The sequence below is a fragment of the Erpetoichthys calabaricus genome, chromosome 4 (assembly GCF_900747795.2).
Source record: "Erpetoichthys calabaricus chromosome 4, fErpCal1.3, whole genome shotgun sequence".
NCBI lineage: Eukaryota > Metazoa > Chordata > Cladistia > Polypteriformes > Polypteridae > Erpetoichthys > Erpetoichthys calabaricus.
The window spans coordinates 58,293,649-58,320,276 of NC_041397.2; the positions used below are offsets into that span (position 1 = coordinate 58,293,649).

Sequence of the window (26,628 nt, forward strand, 5' to 3'; positions counted from 1 at the left end):
TATATGCTACAGGACTATAGTTATGCTTCACTGTATGTGTAGAGCACCTTTTCTAAATGTAGATTTATAGAACTTGTAATGTTTGCTGGTTTACATTTGCAACAGAGTGGCTTCTTACTGAATAATATACCAAACTGAGTGAATTCACTGACTGTAACTGTGGTTCTTGGAAGATTATTTTTTTTTTGTATTTTTGTCAGGTTGTATGTGCAGGAAATGGCATAATAGCTGAGTTAGATGGGAGGAAATCTGCTTACTGTATAAACATATTATTGTAAACAAAAGACTACATAGGAGATAAAGATTTGAACAAAACAATTTTACTAGATTTTTCGAAAACACACTTAGAATAATAGACAAGAATTAAGAATAAGTTACTTAAAATCAAGCTGAAGCTGAATGTGATCCGTGTTCCATACGTAATCAGCAATAAGTTTTGTTATTAATCTGTTAACTGACTGATCAGCACAAAAAGTACCGATTAAAGAGAAATGCTCTACACGGAGTGAAGTCACAAAAGCAGCTCATCAGTGTCATAATCAAGTTGATCTGTGCGTACAACAGAAGGAAAGATTTTAGTCTCTCAGGCCGCATAGGATTGAATCCCACTTCTACCACCATTTGTAATGCCTGGGTTGCCCACAGCTGGCATACTCCTATAGAACCCAGGACATTGATAGTCACGTACCAAGGATAGGCTGATTAATGAGGACACATAACACAACAAGAGTTGGTGCAAAGTGATTTATACTTCTTATTACAAATAAAAGGAAATCTCTCTCTCTCTCTCTCTCTCACTCTCTCTCTCTCTCTCTCTCTCTCTCTCTCTCTATATATATATATATATATATATATATATATATATATATATATAATTCAACGTCTGTCTGTCTGTCTGTCTGTTTGCTTTTCATGAGAGAACTACTTAACGGATTTAGATTAGGTTTTTTCCTATAATTTGCTTGAACAGTCTGGTTGATTTTGCGCCCTCTCTCATCGCTTCTCAAGGATCATAGATTGTTTGTGGTACTGATTTATTTGCGCAAATTGGAGCGAGACGCACAGGGCAAATGTTGTCATGCATGTGCCAGCCTTGGGGCGTATCTTACATCCAATTAGCTAACAAACAAGAGAACTACTTAACGGGTTTAGATTGGGCTTTTTTCTATAATTTGCTTGAACATTCTGGTTGATTTTGCGACTTCTAAGAATCGCTAAGAATCATAGTTCTCGACTGTGGGCCGAGGGGAAGAGGAAGCGTGATGTCAGGAGTGGGGAGCCGGGCAGGGCCCTCCTCGCTGTCCTGTTTCACTTCTATGCGGGCGAAGCCGCGGGGGACGGCTAGTGTTAAAAAAAAATAAATAATATGTGGTGCAAAGTCCTTTCAAATCAAAAAATAAAATAATCCATAAAATCCAGTTAATTGTGGGGAAGTAAAAAGAATCAAATAAATAAAGTAAAAAAAAATCAGTTAAGTCACGGATAAACTCAAAACTGAATCGCTTTAAAAATCTTTATCCAGTGGTGTTTCTCACTCTCGTCTTGCCCAGCTGACCTTATTTCCATGTCTGCTCACCGAGGTCAAGACCCTGGTAAAAGCATTCCTCTAACACCATCTCTTGGCGTCTGCCATGATGTGTTCAGTTGGGCTCCATCTTCTCTATGCCATGACATCTATTAGATCTCTAGGAGCCCCGTGATTGACTCCCATCCTGGTCACCATACCTTGCCATCCTCTTTCCTTCACACTGAACACCTGTCCGCTGCACCCATACCCACAGAGTTGCACTGCTTTTATTTTAAAAACAAAAAACATGCACACTGCCATGTACCCTTTACTCACTTCACCACAGATAGCACTGGGAGAAATCTTGGATGGGGGACAATATGTCAGAGCAATAACTGGTGTTAAATGGACAGCAAATGTTTCATGAAAAGGCAGACTAGGAACATAAGCTTTTAGGTTAGTTTAGTACTGTAAATGGACCAAAGAAAGGAGGTTGATAGGGTGAGAAACAGCACAGTGGTGGCCACTCGTAAAGAGGTTTTGCAGTACATGTTACTAAAGAAGGCAACACTGAAAGCTTGCGATCAGTATTCAAAAATATTTTAAAAAGATGACTATCAGTGGTGGACAAAGAAATGAATAAAGTGCACTAGTAAAAACTTTGTTGACTGGTACAAAATAAATCACCTGCAGTTTAACAGCAATAAGACAAAGAAAATAATCGTAGGCCTCAGGAGTGTCTAGCCCACTCTACCCATGATTCTCATTGATGGTGAAGACATGGAGATGATGAGGATATAATAAGTACCTTAGTATGCAATTGAGCAAAAAGCTTGAGTGGACTAACACCACAGAGGCCGTATACAAGAAGGGTCAGGGTAACCTCTATTACCTGAGGAAGCTGAGGTTGTTTGGTGTATACAGGCCACTGTTGCATGTTTTCTAGCTCTCTGTAGTAGTTAATGTAAATTTCTATGTGGTAGTATGCCTGGGAAATGGCATGAGTGCAACTGACTCCAGCAGACTAAATAAACTGATTAAAAAGTCTGGTTCAGTCTTAGGAGTCAGGCTGAACTCACAGGAGAACGTGAAGAAACAGGAAGCTGCTTACTATCATGTACAGTGACTGTCACCCTCTGTATGAGGTCTCGGCTTAACAGGGGAGCATATTTAGTAACAGATTGAGACAATTGCATTTCTCCGTGGAGCACTATGTGAGGTCATGTTTGCTGTCATCCACCAGGTTCTATATGGAGTCACTCCACAGCTGAGGTAGTATTGTTCTCTGTGTGCTGAATAGTATTGAGGTGGTCTAGCAGACACCTTAACAGAAAATGATGCTATGTGAAAAATACTGTAATGGATAAGTATGTGCAGTTCCAGTCATTTTAAACTTTGTATATACTTAAACCTTGTCAGTATACTTATAGATAATTCTTCTTACTGTATACAGTATATGTATTTGTACCTTGCTAACATAATTAAGGCTATGACCTTTCTTGTTATTATGCCTCTTTATGTATGCTGCTATATCCTTGCAATTTTCTTTGTGATTAATACAGTTCCCATCTATCTATCTATCTATCTATCTATCTATCTATCTATCTATCTATCTATCTATCTATCTATCTATCTATCTATCTATCTATCTATCTATCTATCTATCTGTTTCATTGAAAATTGTTACGGCATCAGAACCTAAAAGCAGAATTGGCTCATCACATTATAGAGATGAATAAAAGTTTATATTCAAGAAATAGTAAAAGTTACTAAATCACAACATCCTCAATCATTCTCTATTTATCTACCAGTGACTAAACATGCAGTATAAACAATTTGGTGATTGTTTTTTGTCGTGTCCTACTGTTTCTTCGCACGTTACATGTGCCACTTAATATGCGTTTCTTTTGTTTCCTCAGTATGTTTCTTCTCATGTATGCAAACACCACTCCACACAAAGCACATAATATTGATTGGTTTTGCGAACATAGCAATGACAAGCAGGTGGCCAACAGTGCTGAATCATTCAATAATTTAAAGTATTGATTTGACCAAAAAAATGTAATTTAATATGATCATTTCATTTTGGATTTATTGTCACATGTACAGAATAAAATGAAATTCTTATCTGTGTCTTTGGTCAGCTTGTAACATGTGCCACTGTCCAGCAACGCAAATCACACCTCATAGTTTACTTAAAAAATAACAGCACAGAATACAACAGAGCTCAAGCCTGGGTGGCCTCCTGGTTCAACAGTCCAAGATACAATGTGCTTTTAGTTTGGATCATGTAATGTGTGACAGAAGCTACAGTATGTTGTTGTATGCACTATAATGAATTTCGTGTCTTTTTTGGTAGTTCTTATCAACTGTCTGTAAGGTCTGGAATAAGTATCCATGATCATAAGTAACATAAAAAATTCACCTCTTGTTATTTATAAGATACTTATTTTAAATTTCATTTGTGTTTATTTAGTAAAGTGTATTGAAATACTATGGCCTGCTCTAAATAAGAAATGAAAAATGTTAATGCTTAACTGATTTGCCTCCTCTTAAGATTATTAATGAATTTACTACTTTTATAGTGCATGTCTAGCCATGCTATGTGTCTAATTTTTGTATGGTGCACATAAACTTTGATTGGAAGTACATTAATAATACTACATTGAGCTGAACTTATTTAAAAGAGTAGGTTTAAGTTGTGAAACAACAATCCATAGAGTCCAGTTATTGGCATTAAACACACTCAGTTTGTCTAAGAAATAAGACATTCTTTTTGAATTACAGTCAATGTATCTCAGTAGTTCATAGTCTGTACTTCATATTTTAGATCACCAAATGCAACCCAACAGACACAAGTGTTACAGATCTCTTCATCATAATAGTACCAACTGTCTGGTAGACGTACCCAATGACTGGCAATAAGAACATAAAGTGTACTTAAAAGTTTCATCTGAAGAATATGTGATTGCTTATTGTATGAAGGATCAAATAAATTAGTGATGTATTTGCTAATGTCTCCAAAAGGTACGATTGATTCAGGTATTGATTAATTTGTGACCTTTATCTTGTCCTGGAATTGCAGTAAATGACTGAGTATTGATTTCTCTAACTCTGCCTGTCCTCCTGGACTCATTTTCCTTTCAGAGCAATTAGTTTTGGTCCCAATTAGCCAAGATGCTACTTGTCTCTCCCCCAAAAGTGAAGAAGAGGGTATGGGAGCCGGGATATGCTCAAGGAGATCAAATAAGCGCATTCCCAGGACGTGTAATATAAGTGAGTTGCTTTGACAGGCCTGTCACTGGCAAGGGTTTGGTGAAAGCTCTATTCTCTTTGAAGGGGGAAAAACTCTTAGTGCATGCTCCCCTTCACTGATGTCTGCTGTAGAATGCATGAGGTGAACTGGGGCACGACTGTGCATTACAAAGGAGCATCTTTGTTATGGATACCAGCTATGTTTCTACATATTTTAATACTTATTCAAATAACTAGCCAACTTGGCTAATAGAAGACAGCTTGCAAGTTGGTTAGAGTGTAGTTACGGCCTGTGCAGATATATAAATGGTAGCCTCCTGGGCTTAGTCTGTCACGAGACTTGGAGAAGTGGGCAATCGGTAAGGCCTAGAAGTACAATAAACTCTGCCTGAGTTGCAATATTTTCTATATTTCTCCACTGCTTTGAATCCTTATTATTTTGGCACACTGTAACTGAACTGTACTCATGGGCTACTGGCATAACGTGAATGACAAATTTCTGAGGACACTTTGTACAAGCTGTAGCCAGAAAATGCATACGGCTATCACTTACGCTGATGAAGGCTTTCCTTTAGGGCCCTTTCCATTTCTCAGAGTAGCCCAGGGATACTTAGGTAACATACAGTGTTTACTGGCCACTTGGCCACTTCTGTACCATGACAATTGTAGTACAAGGCTGGACTGTCCATATAAGGATGCACCCTTGTAATAAAGGCAAGTGCTGGCACCTTTGTTTTTCTTTTAACATGATAATATTTTTTAAGGTTATGCTCTTTGTGACACTTCATTGAAATGATATATGGATGGAAATAATTCACTGTTCATCATTAACAGAAACTGTAAAAGTTATTTTAACACAAATATAACATTTTTGCTATGGTAAAAGTCTTAGGTAAGACTATAAAGTTTAGTTTATCATCTATAGTTCTGGTTTCCTACACAAGTTTCACCTTAAGCAACAAAACCAACCTAAACACATCATCTGCACACACTCATATTCATATGTACAAAGGCAAAATGAACAATGTCACAAATGTCATTTAATATATTTAATTCTGTGTAAGGTCAACACGCACAGACCCGACTCCAGGGGGTCATTTGGCTGGGCTAAGCACCCCCAAATATCAGGTTATAACCCCCATAACACCCACCGTGTTGTCGGCTATAATGTTACATGTTGGATATTTGAGACTTTATCACATGTTATCCACCTTGTATTTTAGATGCCCCCTTAATATTTTGGTTTGGAGTCAGGGCTGAGCACACATCCATCTATTTTCTGAACTTCCTTTCTCCATTGCAAGGTCATTGAGTACTGGAGTGTACCCTTAGGAACGAACCCTGGGTAACATGCCAATCCATCTTGGCACCGTAACTTATGCACACAGCCACGCTCACTCTCATCAGCCCAGTGTGAAGACATCAGTCTGCTTCATGTGCATGTTTAGGATGTGGGAGGAAGCAGGATAACCAAGAGAAGACCCACAGACATGGGGGGAATGTGCAAACTCTAAAGGAAGTGACTGTCTTGGGAACTGAATCCAGGTTCTTGGAGCTGTGAGGCAGTCCTACTAACCTCTGAATTGCTGCTGATTCACACCAGTTGAGTTCCTTGTACCGTACTGATCCTAACTCTCATTCGTCAGTTTTCATTTGGCTATCCTAGCAGAGTCTTGTTTTAAAAAGTGTGGGCCTCTAGTGTTTGATTTAGGAATCAGAAGTGTGACCATGCAACAGTTACCTCAGCTTTCTATAATATTTGTGTGTCACCCTCACCCTGGTACAAACAGTTCCAAATTCTATTTCTTCATGAATAATGGTGGACATGTTAACTAAAACATACAGGAGAGGAATGGTCTGAGGTACAATTTGAAGTATCAGATAAGACAGAAAATAACACAAAACTTAGTTGCTTCACCAGGAATGGCTGTTTAAGGTTCTGATCTCTGACTTTCAGGTAGGGTGGCTTTTCTGTATACTTACCTGCCAAAACACTGAGAAGTCAACCAAAATGATACCTTTTATTGGGTAACTGAACAGATTACAATATGCATATTGTAATCTGTTCAGTTAGCCAATAAATGGTGAAAGCTCTGCATTCATAATGGCTAACATGGTACATCACTGTACCACTGCCACCCAAACACTTTGCTCTTGTTTTGTCATGGTAGGGTCCTAGAGTGACCCTGTTCCACTTTTTACTCTTTATTACATAGACCTTAAAAGAATGCCCCAAATCCCATACTCTTTCCACTCTGTCAGGATTGACTGCTACTATAATACAACACTTACCCCATTTTTTTCCATTTTATATCCCTAGTCAACAAGACAGAGTACCAGAACAGGCAAGTGAAATGGTTATACATTTATTTATGTGTTGTAGATAATATACCCAAAATACAAGAGAGCAGAGTACAGATATTGACCAAATAATAATAATAATAATATGTCCTGGTTCATGTTAAGCAACCAATATGATTAGATTACCAGTGGCTGTCTGTCTTATCTCTTGCCACACTGCTTCCATGCCAGTTAAGTTGTTGCCCCAGATTACCACTTGGCACAAAGTTCACTGGATCACTGCAAGTAAACTGCCTTAATCTATGCACCAAACCCTCCTTCCTAGCCCAATTCTTGGTCAAATCCCGCAATAACTTCTGGATTAGGAATTGTCTCTGAGAGGTCCTTAGGCCATTCCACCAGACCTCCCTTTCACAGTCCCAGTTATCCCTGCATCTGTAAACCCCAATTTCAAATTATAGCATTGGGTGCTGTGCTGTGTGCCAGCTAAAATGTAAAGCTGGAACCTGTGTGTTCATAGCAGAAACACCTTACTGCCACCTGCCTGTGTAGGTGACACATCTAAGCCCTGTGCCAATCCCTCATGGCCACTTCTGTACCACGGCAAAGTAGTGTGTTATTTTCCCTTGGTGGCTGCTGACCACACTGCCTGGTAAAAAACAGTCTAGTAAACTCATTGTCTGTTTTAGCATTTTATGTTTGTTTACTTACTCTAGATACCAAAAAAGTGGGGCACCTAAAAGATATTAGACTCATGTAGATACTGTATATCCTCATCCTCTTTTGTGACTAGCATCAGGCATGGCAGTGCTCATTCCGATTCAACCTGTAGATGACTTCTCTTCATTATTACATTCCAAAACTGATATTAGTTCAAGATTATCATCTTCTATGATTGGCCTTCCCCATTTTATTTAAAAAGCAATCTTTACCGCATTCATTTATTATGTTGCTTCCATACCACTATTAATAATACATTTCTATACTACAGTTTACTAAATTAAGTATTTTTGTTCACCTTTACTTATAATATTAGTTATAAAAGCATTCCTCATTAAAGGTACTATATAATTTAAATTTTACACCTTAAAATGTACATGCCTTTCGTGAATCCCTTTTATACTACTCAATAACACCCTTACCCAATTTGGACATGAGTATAGTCTTACCCACTCTTCACTTGTGTCATGGCATGGACCCAAAGTGCCAACGGAGTACTCGGATGGGATTATGCTTTAACAAAATTTATCATGAGCTCATTTGCATAGTAAAAAACTTATAGCAGTATTCCCCATACTAGAAGGCCAAGTTCCGGCAGCCTCAGCAGTCATGGTTTTGAAGCAGGTTCACTCAACCCAAATATTGGTAAGAATTCTGCCATTCTTGTGTTAGCACATCTAAACTTCAGTATTCACCGTTCCATACAGTATGTCTTACTACAATTGATTGAACTCAGATCCCACCAAAAGAAAATCCTACCTTTGTCTTAAACTGAAATGGGTTTGCGGATTAGAGAGCACAGCATGCTGCTATTGCTCGGAGGAGCCTGACAAGCGCCATGGGATTCTGACTAGTGCATGGCTATAGGAGTGCATGCCTGGAATGTGTGTTGCAATATGGCATGATGTGCTATTGTAGTTAGACAGACAGCATTTTGACAAGCAATTGTTTATGTGTGACATAATGAGCTCTTGTGGACAACATTTATTGACATGTGCCTGCTACTTAATTCATCCATTTGGCCAATCCTAACAGGAGTTGCTGAGTTGTTTTTAATGACAAAAACTGCTTGAAGCCAAACGCCCACTTGGCAGGGACTGATGACCCAGGTGTGGATCAAGCCTGTCAGACCCCTGCCTTATGGCTTCGAGGGTGTTATGTGGATGAGATGTTGGGGGAAAACTGATAGAAGTAAAAGGCAGATGGAGGAGGAGAGAGTTTATCTAGTGCAGTAAAAACTTCCCTTTTGTTTAAGAGATACAATGCGGAGGACACATTTTCAGTAAAAGTTTTTGTTTCATTCAAGGTCTTATGCCAAAGTACTTTTAAATGAAAATGCTTTTACTTTTACATTAGATATAACAATTTGTAAAGATTTGCTTTTATTACTTTCACAAAATCCAGATTGACTATTTGGAAGTGTAGTCTCATTCCTTATATGTAGCTTTCAACAGCTCTGATGGGAGTAAGCCATTACTGAACAACTTAGACTAAGTACAGTACATTCTTATTTACTTATTCAAGAGTCATTTATTACATTTTAGTTAAGAAATCACTTTGTAACAATATTCAAAATTAACAATGATAATAGAATGCAGTTACATGTGATTGTAGACTACATTAAATAAATGCTTTTTAACAGCACTTCACAATGGAGTTTAAAACGGAGCACAAAGAGGTTTGTGGTGGCTCAATAGCCTTCATACACAGCAGACTGCAATTCAACGGATTTATAAATGGCAGCGATTGATGTGTGTTAGTGGAGGAGGGTCTGTGACTAACTGTTGTTCAATTTTCTTATACAAAGCATTTTTGAAAGTATACCCAATAGAGTAGTATCCAGTAATTAGTATTTGAAAAATATATAATACTAAATGATCAATACTCGCATAAAATCAGCATCAATATTACCCAAAGACAAGAGAAAAGGAACTGAAATAAGTTCCCCATCTAGGTATTAATATTAGCTAAAATACAGTAATTCATTAAAAGCATATAAATAATTAAGAACTTGAAAATTAACTGATTTATTGTATAATGTGAATACAAATTGTACACAGTGGGCAAGAAGATCAGGGCCTTGCCGTGGTTGTTTGTGTATATCTGGGACTGAAAAATCAGGAGCTGGGCACCAGAGATCAGGGGCTTAAGCCACTGAAGCCTCCTACCTCCCGACATCACTGTCTACTTTTAAACCTGTCCTGTGTTAATATCGGTTAAAGCAGTAGCATGTTTCTCTTGTTAATTAATTTAGACACCATCTAGCTGCAGATTGATAATGTCGTTTCTTTACAATTATAATGTGCAGATAATATTATTCATACAATCCAGTTCAAAACTCTTGTCTTGACCTACAGTTATCTGAACGGTTCTGCTCCTTAGAATCTCCAGTACTTGGTCTCTCCTTGTGTTCCCTGAAGAAAATTCTGATTTGCCTCTGCCTGTCTGCTGATTGTCTCTCCTCTTACCAGACGTACCAGCGCTACTCTGGACAATGCTACTCTGTTCTCGCTCCAAAGCTGTGGGATGATCTCCCTTTATCTGTTCAAACGGCATCCAATTTACTTGTGTTTAGGCATTTTTTGAAACCACATACAAGTATTCATCGGCTTTTGACCATGTTCTGTTCCGATGGACCAGTCGTAAGTCAATCTGGACGTAATAATGACACACCGATACATGTATTCAAGTCCCTTAAGTCATATTGTTTGCTTTACAGTATATTTTTTTTATCATCATTTTTTGAACATTGTGTAGATTTTCTATCTTTTTTTTGTAAATTATTTTTTATTTTAATATTTTGTTTTATTATTACTGTAGCTCACATGGGTGCCGAACCTTTAAAAGCTTTACAAATTCTTTTTTTGTCTGTGTTATGTTATGTCATCAGTGTGAGCCTCTCCCAGTGTTCATTGTGTTAACTGTTAGAAGAAGAATTGTACCGGCAGAGTTTGAGCATGCATGTGTTTTCTGTTTTAACATTTCAGTCTGTTAAAAATAAACATTAACAGATAAAGGAGTTCAGTGTGGTTTCATTACCCCTTTATGGTAGGTCGCACGAAGCTGCACATCGTGAGTCACAACCCAGAAGTTTCAGAGGTTAACTGAATTCAAAGTCAGAGCACAGCAGTTCAGCATGTGCAGCAAAAACCCGTTACAATGGGATAACTTAAAGTCACATGAGATCGCATTTGTTTTCTTTCTTCCCTCATACTGCCTGATCACCTTCATTTTTGTGTCGAGATTAATTGTCTTTTTTTCTTGTAACTGTAAGACTGATAAACTAAGATCGAGATGAATGAGTCACAGCATACAGAACTGGCGTGGCGAAAACTGTTGTTTGCCCATGAGATATGGCAGTGTTCATAAGTCAAATGATCATTAAGATGCATAGATTGTAAGTTGATAACTACCTGTATTTTCATTAAATATTTTGGAACTGCTTCTTTTCCAAATTTTTTTCCAGCTTCATCAAAATTTATTAATGACTTGTTCTGTAAGATGAGGCCTACTACTTGAGTACTTGACTTCACCCTACCCACCCACACTTACCAAATCGTGTCTTCATGTCATAAGTTATTACAATACAGGATAGAGCACTTTGAGCAGGTGTGGGTGGCACTTAGGATGGGAGACAAAAAACAAAAAAGAAGCAATGGGTTAATGCTGGGTACTTATTAACACATCAGAGGGCTAAACTTATACTTGGATCACTATATTAAGGTGGAATTACTGGAAAGCCAGATTAAAAAAGGGGTTTTTAGAGATTTTTTGAAATGGTCCACAGACTTAGCTTGGAGTATTCCTGTTGGTAAATTGTTCCAAATTTTAGGTGCACAAGAACAAAATGCTGCCTCGCCAGTTCTTTTATGCTTAGATCTAGGAATTACGAGCAAACCAGAATTTGCAGATCTAAGATTGCGATTTCATACATAACGAAGCAATAATTCTGAGATGTAGGTAGGGACAAGATTGTTTAAAACCTTATATACAAGAAAATAAATACAGTAAATAAAGAAGAATAGTAGAAGATAGATAGATAGATAGATAGATAGATAGATAGATAGATAGATAGATAGATAGATAGATAGATAGATAGATAGATAGATAGATAGATAGATAGATAGATAGATAGATAGATAGATAGAATTATTAAGTGTCATTTCCTAAACTTCTTAATCCAGAACAGGGTCGCGGGAGCCTAATCAAGCTAGCATTGGTTGCAACACAGGAACAATCCCTGGACAAGGTGCCAGGTCATCGCAGGGAGACCACACACACAGACCGGCACCTGGCCAAGTTAGCGTTGCCTGTTTGGATATTGAATGAAGCACACGGGGAAGACCTACTCAGACACAGGGAGAATATACAAACTCCACACGGAGGACCTGGGACACAAACCCTGGTCTCCTTACTGTGAGACAGCGGCGCTACCAATGCACCACCATGCCATCATGAATTGTTAAATAAATACTGTAAATAAATGTGAAAACAATATAGTGTACAGTACAATTACATACAGTATAAACCAGCAGGTGGGTACAGTACACAGTGCAGGGTAGGTAGGATCAGGTTACTCGAAGTTCAGTGGCCTTTTGGCCTGGGGGACACACCTGTCCCTGTAGTAGGTGGAGTGAGTGGTGAGGCTCTGGTAGCGATTCCCTGAAGGCCCAAGTGAAAACACGGGAGGAGCACTGGGTGGCTGTTTTCGGAAATGATGTTTTCAGCTGTCCTTGGACGTCTAGTTGAGTAGATGGTCTGAAGCTGTGGAAGGTCAACCCCAGTTATTTTAGAAGCTGTCTGGACAGTCCTTTGGAAGAGTTTGTAATTCTGGCAAATGGGGTTACTATACCATTTTGTGATGCACCCAGCCAGGGTACTTTTAATAGAGCAGCAGTAAAGGTTCACTAATGTTTTGGCTGTCACCCTAAAGCTCTTTAACCTCTCCAGGAAAAGAGCTTTTGCTCAGCTCTTTTGAGTATTCAGGTGGTGTTAACAGACCACGAAATGCAATCAGTGATGTGGACACCCAGGAACCTAAAGCTGCTAACTATCTGCATGTGGAAGCCTTTGATGTGGAGTGGAGCGTGACTGCCTTTGTTCTTTCTGAATTCAACTATGATTTCCTTTGTTTTGTTGACATTTACAGAGAGGTTGTTGTTATGGCACCATACAGTTAGGTCTTTTACCTCTCTCCTGTAGGGAGCTTCATCATTGTCACTGATGTGGTGTCATTCCGCGAACTTGATGATGCTAGTTGCCTTCATGTTTTGCTACGCAGTCATAGGTGAACTGGCTATATAAAAGTGGGCTGAGGCAGCATTTTGCAGAACGCCAGTGTTGGTGAATGGCATGGAGGATTTATTTTTGCCAATCCTCTCTGACTGTCATCGGCTACTAATTTTTGTCACACCTCTAGTTGGCTCAAAACTGCTGCAAGACAACTCACACAGACCCAAAACAACAGGCACATAACACCCATCCTGCTTCACCTTTAGTGGCTCCTTATGTCTTACAGGACTGAATATAAAATTCTATTATTAACCTACAAATCTTTAAATGGCTTTGCATTGGACTACATCAGTAACATCCTCCATCACTTTGCTCGCCCATAAAGAGCCACTGATTCTGGCTGTCGTGTTGTGCCCCAAACTAACCTGTAACTCATTTGCACCCAGACTTTGGAACAACTCCCCTAAATTAATAAGATTAACAAACTCATTTCATTCTTAAAAAAAAAACCAATTTAAAACTCATTAGTTCAGGAAGGCATTTAACTTACCCTGACATTCTGACCCTTCTTTCAGTTTAACCTCTGTGTTAAGGGGCTCAGGATGATATGTGTTTGTATCAAAAATTATGTTGTTTATTCAGGGTTTCATTGTAGTATTATATATTTTTATTCTGGTTTATTGTTTCTTATTTTAATTCAAAATTTTATGCTATGTTTTATTTGTGTTTTTTGGTTATACTATTTTGTATCCAATGTTGTGTATTTAATCATTCTTCTGCTTTTTTCTTGTTGTTCATTTGGAATTTCTGTGAAGTACTTTGAGCATGAGAAAAGTGCTACATAAGCAAACTGTATTATTATTATTATTAAAGCATTTTTTTTAAATACAGCTTTCAACTGTCCTGCATTAGCTGCATTCTGAAGTGGATCACTTTGCATGCAAGTGACAACGGTTTTGTCATTAAGTAACTTTATCTTTGTTTGTTTTATGTTCATATTCATGTAGATTTGTCTCATTTTTATTTATTTGCTTATTTGCTTATTTACCTTCTTGTCAGTAAGTCATCTTCCATGTCATTTTGTGAATCCTTTTCTTTGAATCACAAACATTGCACTGAGATTTATTTTGCCTTTTGCTCTATTCAGATTTGTGTTTTCTTTCATGTTTTCTTGAGTTTTCAATTAACTTTATGAATAATGGCTTATGTAGCCCTTTACTTTAGCTAATCCACTCTGTACTGAATCTGATTCTTTCCTGTATCTATCTAAAAATGAAGACAGACAAGCCTATTTTTCCCTCTTCTTTACTCCAAGTGCACTCTTTTCAAGTTCACAAATTTCAGTGGAATACAAGACATTTGAAACAAGATCCACCTCTTGTGGCCATATACTCAATCCAAAGCAGATCAGGTCCCACCACAGTCACTGAAAAGAGAAAGAAAATTTGAAAGACTTATTGAAGTAGAAGCAAAAAGTATCTTCATTTTAAAAATTATATGAGAAAGCAATTTGGACAGCCTCAGCAGTAGCTCTAGCAAGAGTGGGCTCTGCTGAAATAGTCGTTTAAACGCTGGAACAATTGGTGCCTCTCTAATATTCATGGGTGAAACATTACAGATTTTGGATGCTGTACAGCGCAAGCCCCTGGAGTAAAGGCACTAAATATTTGTCTATGGTAAGAAAGAGCTAAAGCATTTCAATTTGTATATGTGAGGAAGAGAATTTTAAAATCAACTCTCAACTTATTTGTACTTATATGGCCAAACTGCTTAATTCTATTACCAGTCTCTGATGTTGTGTTTTAAATTGAATGTACATTTAATGATTTCAACAGCCTGACCATAAAACGTTGCAATTGTCAATTCAGTATGGGGCATGTGAATGAACAAGCTTTTCAAGGTCCTGTAGCTTGGGAAAGCATTTTAATTTTGCATTATTTCTAAGTTGGAGAAAGCAGGCTTTTAGAAAGAGTAGAAATCTAACAAATTAAGGGTAAGTCTGTGCCAATGATAACATCTAAGTTTATGGTGGATTCAACCATTTTGAGTTGAGACAGTTAGGCTATGTTCACATTACCAGCCTGAAGTGATTCAAATCTGATTGTTTGCCTTAATGTGTCACAAATCTGATGTTTTCAGTGTTGTATTGATACAGAAATCCAATCTTTTCAAATCGGGTTTGTGCCACTTTCATATGTGGTCCTAGATCAGATACGTATATTATTCATAGCCATGCGATTTGAATGAGAACACTCTGGTTGGAATTCATGTGGTTTTTTTTGCCTGTACGCATGGGTTGAGTACTGTCATCATCAGCCAGCACCAGCAGTGTAACAAAACAACAATGGAGGAGAGCTACACCTTTGACAACAGTCATGGTTCCACCATTGCTGGCAGCTTTCTTTTACCCACACATCTCTTGGCGCAGCAGTCCCAGCAATAGTCATGAAAACTGCAAAAGCTAGCCGCCTGACTTTTTTTCACCTTCTCAACCTAATTATGTACAACTGACGAACCATTTGCTGTCCTCCAGAGCAAAATGCGATGCATACACTAGCTACTAGCATGTCCATTTTTTTGGCTATAATATCAGGAGTCGTCTCTTAATGGTGATGTCTTTTGTTGCTGGTGAAACAGATGACTTGTGCACAAATGTCTCAATGTGCACATGCGTGCTGCTTCATAGGACAGACATGTTCTCATTACAGTTAGATGCAGGTCACCTTGTGAATGTAAACTGTCAAGACAGGCAAATCCAATCTGAGCAAAAAGTTAGAATTGAGCAATGAAGCTTGTAATGTGAACATAGATTTACACCCACTTTTTTTAATTTTAAGCTAATCTGTTTGAAGCAGCACCTCATGCCTTACCTGAAGAGAGCACTCCATGCTTTTTCGGATTAGAACCATGACCTCAGACTTGAAGGTTCTGATCCCTATCCCGGCCGCTTCACACTTGGAAGGAAACCACCACAATGCATGTCTAAGGTCACATCCCAATGAAGCCAATAGGACCAAATCATCCGCAAAAAGTAGAGATACAATTCTGATGTCACTGAAATGGACATCCTTCATGCGTTGGCTGCACATAGAAATTCTGTCCATAAAAATCTTGAGCAAAATCAGTGTCACGGGGCAGTCCTGTTGAAGTCCCACACCCACCCCTCACTTACTGCCAGCAGGGCAAACCAAGCTTTTGCTCTGGTTGTACAGGTATTGAATAGCATTCAACATCAAACCCAGTACCCATAATCCTAAAGCATCCCCCACAAAACACCCCAAAGTGGTCATATTCCAAGTCCACAAAATACATGTAGACTGGTTGGTCATACTCCCATGAACCTAGAATCCTTGTGAGTACGAAAAGCTGGTCCAGAGTCCTGCAACTAGGATGAAATCCAAGCAGAGGAGTTTAATTATCTTGGGGTCTTGTTCACAAGTGATGGTAGAAGGGAGCGGGAGATCAAGTGGTGGATCAGAGCAGCCTCAGCAGTCATAATGATGTTGTACTGGTCAGTCGTGGTGAAGAGAGAGCTAAGCCGAAGGGAAAAGCTCTTGATTTACTGGTTGATCTACATTCCTGCCCTCACTTATGGTCATGAGCTTTGGGTAGTGACCGAAAGAACTAGATTGCGGATACAAGAGACAGAAATGAGCTTCCTTTGCTGGATATCTGGGAAATAGGAAGAGGAGCACCACAGCTTCTCATCGAAAGGAGCCAGTTGAGATGGTTTGGGCATCTGATTAGAACACCTTGCATGTCCAACCGGGAGGAGACCTCGAGGCAGACCCAGGACATGCTGGAGAGATCATACCTCTCGGCTGGCCTAGGAATGCCTTGGTGTCTCCCCAGAGGAATTGGAGGAGGTGGTTTAAAAAGGGCATCATTGCTCAGGCTGCTACCCCCACCCTGACCTGGACCTGATAAGTGGCAGAAAAATGGATGGATGATTCATTTAAATACAAATGGTTATCATTCACCTATTGTTTTACAGTTAATTATTGATGTTAATTGAAGCTTTAAATAATGAATACAGCTGGTGTGTACCCAGAAGGGAAATTAAAGGGAAAAATAAGTTTCTGAGTTACATCTCCTAATGGTATTGTACATGAAGAAAAAAAAATTGGGTCCAGCACCAAACCCAGAAGGACACCATTTTGTAACTGCAGGCAGGAACAACAGCTCACTGTCTTCAGTCTTCTGCACATACTAACAATGGTTTAATAAATACGATGAAAACTGAACCATACCAGGGGCTGATGGGCCCTCTAAATTGTCAATAATTGCAATTGAGTTTTTTTAAAACTTCATGGAATTGGACCTAAAGGACAGGTTTGCCTAAAGCATGTTTCATATATAAATGGTAGTTTTTTGACATCTGGTTTATATTTTATTAATTTGTAAGTTCAAGACATGTAATTGCTAAATGTTCTTAACAACAAAACAGGGAAAAGCACTTGCCCTCAGACTGAGTTACGGACACCAGCTCTGTTAAATAATTTTATAATAAGTAGATTTATAATGTCTGCTTAGTTATTGCATGTCTTGGCTTAGATGTTCCTACATGTTTTAGCTCTGATCTTAACAGATCATGGCTAACTTCTATAACTTATGAATTGTACTGGTTGTCATTGTTTCTTTCCATCAGTATTTGATCCTTGTCTGTTAAAAGACTTTGTTTTTTTTTCCACAGCCTCTGTTAATTCATTCCCTGCTCTCTAACTTTAATTTGTTTTTATTGAATTTCATTCAAGTCATGACATTAAGTACCTCTATAGTTGCTTGATTTCACAAAAAGATCATTGTCTTTATTTTGCTCTGTTTGAAAATATTACATCTTCTTCAAGCCTCCGTTCAGTTACTTTGGAACTGAGGGCATATTTTTTGTAGTTAAATTGTTCAGGTTTCCTCATCAGTTGCATCAGCACTAGTCACTTGTCAAAGGCTCCTGCTACTTTATTCTTTTTATTTATTCTTTTTATTTCTTCTTCTGCTGCCTTAAATTTGTGTGAGCTACGGTCTCCTGCTCAACTGATGGGCTGTTATTAATTATGGAAATCATGCCATTCAGTGATCCCAGTCACTCATGGTGGACTTGATTAATTGCAGTTCTGTCCTATGGGCTTAAATCTTAATGCGTATTTCGTTTCAACTGCTCACGGCTCTCAGAAGACAATCATCTTGTCCTGTCTTAACTGTGCCATCCAATGTAAGAATGGGGTGTAATCTGTCAAAAAACCTATCCATGATAATTAGACAAGATTAAAAAACAGTTAACTTGATATACGCATATTTATTAAATGTGAGATATGAGCACATACAGCCAAATCAACCACTGTTCTCATTTGAACAAATATATTAATAATGTGTTAAACTTGCATTCATCGCATTACAATCCCAGGATAAAAAGAAAACAAAGTAAGTTAAGTTGAAGTTTATGTCTCTGCTCAGGAATTTGCCCATGGATACACCACCCTCACGCCTCACATCCTCTTGAGATGGCAGCAGCAGCAATACATAGCTGTTTGTTTTCTGCTGCTTTACTAAAAGAGAACACTGTCAGCGAATAGCCAGTCGGCTGCTAACTAGGAGGGTCCCTCTTATGCAGCAGCCTGCTTTCTCTCTCCACTTTAGCGCAGTCATCCCTCCTTTTGCCAACTGCAAGCATCTCCAGTGCAAGTCACTTCAAGTGAGGTTTTAATGGTAAAGCCGGAAGTGTTTTAACACATGTGCAACTGGATAAAATTATTAGCATGTCAATTAGTGTAGTGCACCTGGGACATTTGAAGAATATAAGTAATACTTTTACTATGAATCGTCCAGGAAGACGAACTGCAAGAAAATGGAGCAGAAAGGCAGGTTGGCATTTGTGTTTGCATAAAAGACCAGACAATTTAATATATTTAGGTAAATTTAGGGTTTGACTTTATCAAGATGGTTTATTACCCAGTCGTCTGTGAGAACGGATGTTCTGTGTAATTGAAACTAATACAGTTAAATTTTCTAGAATACATGGTAAGTAGCCTTTTAAGCTTTTGCCTAGGTATTCCGCCTAGTTTTACTAACATTTATTTTTACAGTAGATCTTTAAAGCTGCAGGTTTCTATTTCGTTCTAGGCAGAGGAGGTCAGGGTCACAAAAGTTAGATTTTCAGTAAATTTGGGTGACTCAAATGATCAAAGGATAAAAAAGCAGGAATACAGACTATGTCAGGCATGAAATAGAATGCAGTAAGTACTGTGGACTCAGCAGAAACCCAAAAGAACTGTTGAACAGCCAGCTGTCAGTAACCAAGGTCTGGGCTTTGTAGGAAAGTATTAAAAAGTTAACGGCGCTATCCAAACTGAAGAAGAAGAAGTAGGAGATGAGGAAGAAGAGGTTCATAATTTAAAAGCTACACAGCTGGGAAAACAAAGAGCTTGGACCAGATGGAAAACAGCATATAGAAATCTACAATGGAAAAACATTTTGTAAATTGAGCCTTTATGGATTCAGTTTCTATTATGCTCTGTTTGTGAAGTTTTACCCAGTCCAAGTGACCTCCATAGATGGGGGTTAAGCCCAAAATCGATGTTGAACACTGTGAGGTAGAACTTGCAGCCTTGAACATGTGTTATCAGCTTGTATTGTGTCATTAGTGCAAAGAAGATATCATGGTAAAGTGGTCATGGTGTTAGTTGTAAACCGAGATAAGTTTAGGTAAGGTAAAACAAAATTCACAGCCAGCACAGCTGTTTTAATGCTGGATACAAGAGCACAAGAACAGCCATAACTAGACGTGCTGGGAACATTTAAAGCAACCTCAGTAGAGACTGGAGAATGGATATAGGCAAACAACTTGTTTTCCAAGAAATAATCCAGACAGACTTGTAATCATCTTGTCCTATCAGAGAAAGGCTTCCAATTGCATTTACCGTTCCATTATTAGAAAGCAATCAATAAGCTTTTGAGAGAGGGAAAAAATCAAGGTATGATGACCTTGTGCATAATATTAGAAGAAAAAAGGTGGAAAGCCTAGTCACTTATGGACAAGTAGGATTCCATGAGTTTCCAGCCCAGTCTCTTTGGAGAATATTAGGAAAGTTGGGGATCTGTAGCAAAGAAATAAATCTGTGGTCCAAGAAATGTATAGGCCATAGAAAGATCATCATGCTGTCTCTGATACAGATGAGTTTTGCAAGTGTGGTCGCTACAGAACAGCAGTGACTGATCACCACTGCTGTGCTGCTGTCATCAAGTGGTACCGGGTAAGGTACAAAACCTTTGGTAGACCCAGCAGATAATGACAAGGCAAATTGTTTCATCTTGTCTGCATTTAATATATGAACAATGAAATAAAGTTAACATAATTTGAGCATACTGCCCTGGAGGAAATAAAGAGGTTAACATAGGTGTCTATTCTCTTTTCTGATATGAGTATTTCGACTAATGTTTATTATTTGTTAAATCTGCCATCTGCAGGGCAAAATACAAGCTCATCATACCTTTGAGGAGCACAGTCGGAATTACATTAGTGAAGAGGCAACTGACAAGTCAATATTGGATAGCTGGATTATAACCGGCATTAAATGTTAACCACTAAATTGCAATCAACATGGTATTAATAGGACAGGTTGGACCTTGATCCTCAAAGTCTAAACACATTTTTATGAGCCAAAAGTGTAGATTAAGGAATTAAACTGATCATTACCACTGCTGTTGACCTGGGATTTTCTAAAAGAAGTAAGTTTTTATGAAAATAAAAGGTGCTGCTAAGTCAGTGCAATATGAAGTATCAATTGTATTAAGTTGTTACAGTAGCTGCTTTTCACAGAGACACAGCTGCCCAGTATACATGATGGGACAGTTACATTCTTAGTCATGACATTTAATGTTTCAGATATCTTAGCAATGATTTACTCAACATAAGTTTATTTTGCCTTATGCTTCGGCCTATCAGATATCAAATGTGGTCACAAACTAAAATCTGTCTGCTTCTTATTAATTATAAAATAGATAGATAGATAGATAGATAGATAGATAGATAGATAGATAGATAGATAGATAGATAGATAGATAGATAGATAGATAGATAGATAGATAGTGTGGAATAAAACGCTCTATAGCGTCCCGTTGAACCCATCAGACAGACGACCCTGATACACTTGTAAAAGCACACTTTTTTCTTCTATAAAGTGCACAAAGCACCGCACACTCTACAATTCTCCAGTAATAAATCAATAATCAATACAATAACAATAACCAATCCTCCAACACCCAGCAGCTCCGTCACACTCCCATCCAACTCCGGCTCCATCAGCTGGGTTTTCCCATAATCCTTTTAAAGTCTCTGACCCAGAAGTATTTCGTCTCCAGGTCAAACGCCTTCTTCAGATGTCCCGGAAGTACTGCGGGTTTCTGTCCTCGTGACTCCTAAGTACTTCCGGGTTAACGTCACCATAATAGTCCCCAGGTTCTTGGTGAGCTCCCCCTGGCGGCACCCACGGCACCCAACAGGGCCGAAGAGCCGGACTCCATGTCCCATGCTGCCCTGCAGGAATCCGGGGAACCATTTCCATCCAGGGGAGCTGCCATCTACCGTCCCGGGGGATGTAGTGTCCTAAAAAGGCTCTCTCTCTTAGTTGAGGGATGTCCCGGCCAGACTGAAACACTGGCAGTCCATCACAATAGATAGATAGATAGATATCCCCAGGGATATGGATGTTCCCATTGTAGTGTTTGCATCTTATCTTTTCATGTTCCTCTGGCAAAAGCTTGAGATTGAATGCAATAAAGTTTAATAAACAATATTCCAAAGCATTACAATATTGCTAGATGGTTCCATCAGATACTGCACACTTTGTAGTTGACAATTTCCAAAATATTCTGTAATAGGCTGCAATTAAAACATTTTACTCTGCATACCTTGTCTTGCACTGCTGTCAGGAAATCTCAAATGTGGTTGGTAAGGATGATTGGTATTCATTGATTTTGCTTTCACACCATAATGAAGTGTATTTTGTTTTTAGTTTTTAAAATTATTAATGCAAGAAAGAGTTATGTACTTTTATTATTATCCATCCATCCATTTTCCAACCAGCTGAATCCGAACACAGGGTCACAGGGGTCTGCTGGAGCCAATCCCAGCCAACACAGGGCACAAGGCAGGAAACAATCCTGGGCAGGGTGCCAACCCACCGCAGGACACACACACAAACACCAAGCACACACTAGGGCCAATTTAGAATCGCCAATCCACCTAACCTGCATGTCTTTGGACTGTGGGAGGAAACCGGAGCGCCCGGAGGAAACCCACGCAGACACAGGGAGAACATGCAAACTCCACGCAGGGAGGACCCGGGAAGCGAACCCGGGTCCCCAGGTCACCCAACTGCGAGGCAGCAGCGCTACCCACTGCACCACCGTGCCGCCCTTTATTATTATTATAAATAGTAATAATAATATCCTGCTTTGTCCAACTGAAGGTCAAAGGAGCACGGCAGGAACTAACCCCAGATGGAGTGCCTGTCCATCATAAAGTAAATATTTTATTGCAAGTAACTAGGTCAGTTGCATGGAATTTGATTTGGTGACAAATAATACATCATTCACAGTTGTGCAGAAATCCAGACATTCTCACACTCGGGCAATTTAGAGACACCTTTTAACCTAACATGCCCCTCTTTGTGTTACAGGAGTAAAGCTCATGTAGTCATGGGAAAAAGTGTAGAGAACACAGAGGTAGTGACCAGGCCAGGACCTGATCTCTGGATATGTGAGGCAGTGGTGTTCACCATTGTGCATCCTTTTATTATTATTATTATTATTATTATTATTATTATTATTATTATTTCTGTTAGGCTGATGATTCCTAATAATAGTAAATCTACATTTCATAAATTACAGTCGTTGCAGTAAATAAAGTTGCCTGCTATAAGAGGTCGTTCTCAAATGTTTCTCATTAACAGAGATCATACCTAACAGCGATTTCTTCCTCTGGAGTGACCAGTATATAATCCTTATTCTTAAACCTTGAGAAGCTCACCATATTTAAATGTCAGGTGCACTCTGGTAGTGCTTGGTGGTGTTACTATCACCTGTTGGACAACTGGCTCATTTTCCAGATGAAAAGCTTAGCACATTTTCGCACTGAACCTTTAGTCATGGATAGTTTTTTTTTTCTTTTATCCTACCTGTTTTTACCGGATTAACTAGAGAAGTACCTAACATACATTTGATGGATTAGGACTTTGAGAGGCGGTAATCAGATTTGTACTTGAGGACTGGCTAAAACAAAGGACAGGAGCTGCATTTCTTCCTCTCTTTGACGGATTCTTAAAATAGCAACATGCCTCTGCTGTGCAACCGCTGGAAACGATGCGTCTCCATAGGTAATTACATTGCTGACTTAATGTGGGGAAAGGGTTATAAAAGATGCAGGTATTTTAAAAGTTTGCATGGAAAAGAGACACTCAGAGACTCCCTGGCACAGCCAGTCTAAATCCTGCAGTGCTGCTTAAGTAGTTAGGTTTTCTCACGGGGAAATAGACGGCTACTGCCTGTGCAGTACGGTACGATACATTTGATACTGAATAAATGTGAATAGCAGCTGCTTCATCTTGTGTTTACGAGTACTTGAGAGGTAAGAGGAAATCTACTGTACACCACTCAAAAGAATGAAGAACAGTTGAAATATGTGCATGTTTAGGAAAGATTATGAACCACATTTAGGACAAAAAACATTGGTTTGAATTGGATTGGAGTTGGAAATTCTTAGTATAATTGTAGTACTTTAAAAATAAATATTTCCCTGTTATTATAATATGCTACATCGTATTTTACTCTTGTAAAGAAAGGAACATGACACAACTGACTTTCCACAAAACATTAACAGAATATATCAAACTGAAGTGTGCTTGTGACAAAGCCCATTTGTAGAAACTGAGCAACAACAAAAAAAAAACTATATATAAATAAAGCAACAACATTTATTTATACAGCACATTTTCATACAAACAATGTAGCTCAAAGTGCTTTACATGATGAAGACAGAGAAAAAAGACAAAATAAAAAATTAAAATTACGGAACACTAATTAGCATAGAATAAAAGTAAGGTCCGATGGCCAGGGAGGACATCCATCCATTTTCCAACCAGCTGAATCCGAACACAGGGTCACGGGGATCTGCTGGAGCCAATCCCAGCCAACACAGGGCACAAGGCAGGAACCAATCCCGGGCAGGGTGCCAACCCACCGCAGGGGAGGACAGAAAAAACAAAAAAAAAAAACTCCAGACGGCTGGAGAAAAAAAATAAAATCTGCAGGGTTTCTTAGGCCACAAGACCACCCAGACCCCTCTAAGCATTCGACCTAACAGTAGTAGCAGTATAAATCCTCTCATATATACATTAACAGTTGGTGGAGACCAGTAAAGGACAAAATGTTAATTGTGCAATCAGCCTTGGTGGTCATCCTGGCCTGGTAACATCTAGTGGTGTCAGCCTTCTTTGCTGCCGTCCATTTACAAGAACTGTTTAGTGTGCTAGTTTTGTTTTGTTGTTTTCCTTCTTCACAGGACTAACTGCCCTCCAGCTTGGTTGAATATGTGTCATGAAGCTTGGCTTCCGCTGTTACTACATCATGACATACATATGGTAGCTCTGCGGACTGCATGTAGCTGCAGATGTTTAACAGACACAGAAATTCATAAAGAGCTGAGGTCAGCTTAACTGTGGATAAAGGATTCTTATATTTAATTTACAAATATTTTAAGCATTGTTTCAGATCTAATAGCTTCATGGCAAAGTCAGGTTGTGTGTGCCTGAGTACATAAAGCAGTAGCAATACAAATCTATAATTTTTTAATGTCTTACTACCTTAATGAGACCTTAGTGATCTTTAAAAACATAGTTGGAAACTTACCTTTGGTTAGCACTGTCCATTAGCTGAATATGCAGTGAATAATATTGTGTAGGCTAAGTAATCTGCTGAATAAAAGATATCACTTGCTGTTTTCTTGATCTAGAATAATCTTCCATTACCTTGGTGGACTCATGAACTTGTATCCTGGAAATGTAAAATCTCTGAGTTTAAAAGTAGACACATTTTGTGGTTCAGCATTTCTTCTGGCATTGCTCCATTTCATTTTTTAAATGTTACATTGGCATTAGAAAATGGAGGCATGCAGTAACGTCACAGAGAGCAGTGGCTGATTTGGCAGTAGTTCTGTTGACTGAAGTTATGACGACAGAGTAGCAGATACTGGCAAAAGTACACCATTAGCTGCCATCTGCCTCTGCAGACAGTATGACCTGGTGGCTAAGGCCCTGGACTTTAAATAACAGGGCTGCCAGTTCAGTCCATGCATATGAATCATTGGAAATCCTTGTGCGAGCCACTTAACCTTTCTGTGTCCTGTTAAAATAGACTCTCTGTAATTCTGTATTAAAATAGCACATTGGGATGATGATCACTTTAGAAAGGTGCTATGTTAAGGTAAAAGTGATTTGTTTCTTATGTTTTTGCCTCCCATAACAGAGACAGTGTGGCCTAAGAAATAAGGCAAAGGCCTTTAATCAGTGTGTCCAACTCAACGTTTAATCAGCTAATTAGTTAACCTTCCTGTACTCTGATAATACAAATTATATTTAAACTATTGTGACATTGTTCTGTGCCTGTAAATCACCTTGGATGGATGTACACTATGGAAAGGTGTAGCCTAAAGGTTAAAGAGCTGGACTGTACGTTGCATGGTTGCTAACTGAATGCTTACCCTTGATGCAATGTATGACCCTGCCTGCACTCTGATTCTTCAAAATAAATACAAATAGTTCTGATATCATTCTGTTTATAAAGTGCTTTGAGAGACTGTCCTCTATAGAAAGGTGCTATATAAAATTAAATAAGTTTGTTTGGATGTTACTGTATTGTATCTGGTATGCAACCTGGTCCCTCTGGTATTACATTGGTGAGCTTTGATCACACATCAAAGTTTTGAAACTGTTGACGCACCATTGCACTTACAATGCTGTCTGTTTGACTGTCACAGAGATAAAAGCGAAGCTGCATCTCTGATGAAGTGGAGGACTTTGGTTATTGTGAGTAAGAATGGAAGGGTATGTTTGGTCTCTGTAAAATATACTGTAGCTATTTTTATGATCCTAAAGCACAGATACTGTGTGACAACTACAAAAGATCACTTGTGCATATTGTCTGACTATAAAAAATTAAATAAAATAATTAGTATCCCTCGATCCTGAAGTAGATTGCCAGATTCAATAATAAATGGGATTTATTGGTATTCCAATTAAAAGTTTTTTTTACTGAAATTGATAAATAGACATTGCAGGATTTTTGTGGTTACTGTAAAATAACCTGCCCTTAACAAAAAGGGTAAGCAGTGGTCACAAATTACAAATTTCAAAAACAATTTAATTTGCTAATGCTGTATATAGATAATGAAAATTTTGTGGCACAGGATTGGTACCAGCCTTGCACCTCATGCTGCCCAAGAATAGCTCCACTTCCCCATGCCATGACCGTAAAGTATGTTTTTATATAGAAGTAAGCGGTTCTGAAAATGGACGAATGGAAAATCCTTTCCATTTTGAGATGTCCCGTGAGCAATGGCCATT

General features: G+C 38.6%; 1 protein-coding gene across 3 annotated transcripts in view; it reads left to right on the forward strand.

Annotated features, from left to right (window-relative positions):
- atp8a2 (ATPase phospholipid transporting 8A2) overlaps nt 1-26,628 on the forward strand; it is a 429,846-nt gene that overhangs the window by 76,903 nt on the left and 326,315 nt on the right. Inside the window, exon 2 of one of the 3 annotated variants that reach the window (XM_051926384.1) lies at nt 4,655-4,783. The exons of 1 other annotated variant lie outside the window; for it this stretch is intronic. In XM_051926384.1, the coding sequence (XP_051782344.1) occupies nt 4,655-4,783 (129 nt within the window). Of the gene's footprint in view, nt 1-4,654; nt 4,784-23,292; nt 23,386-26,628 lie in introns of those variants that run through there. One more of the 3 variants, XM_051926385.1, reaches the window with a different exon arrangement.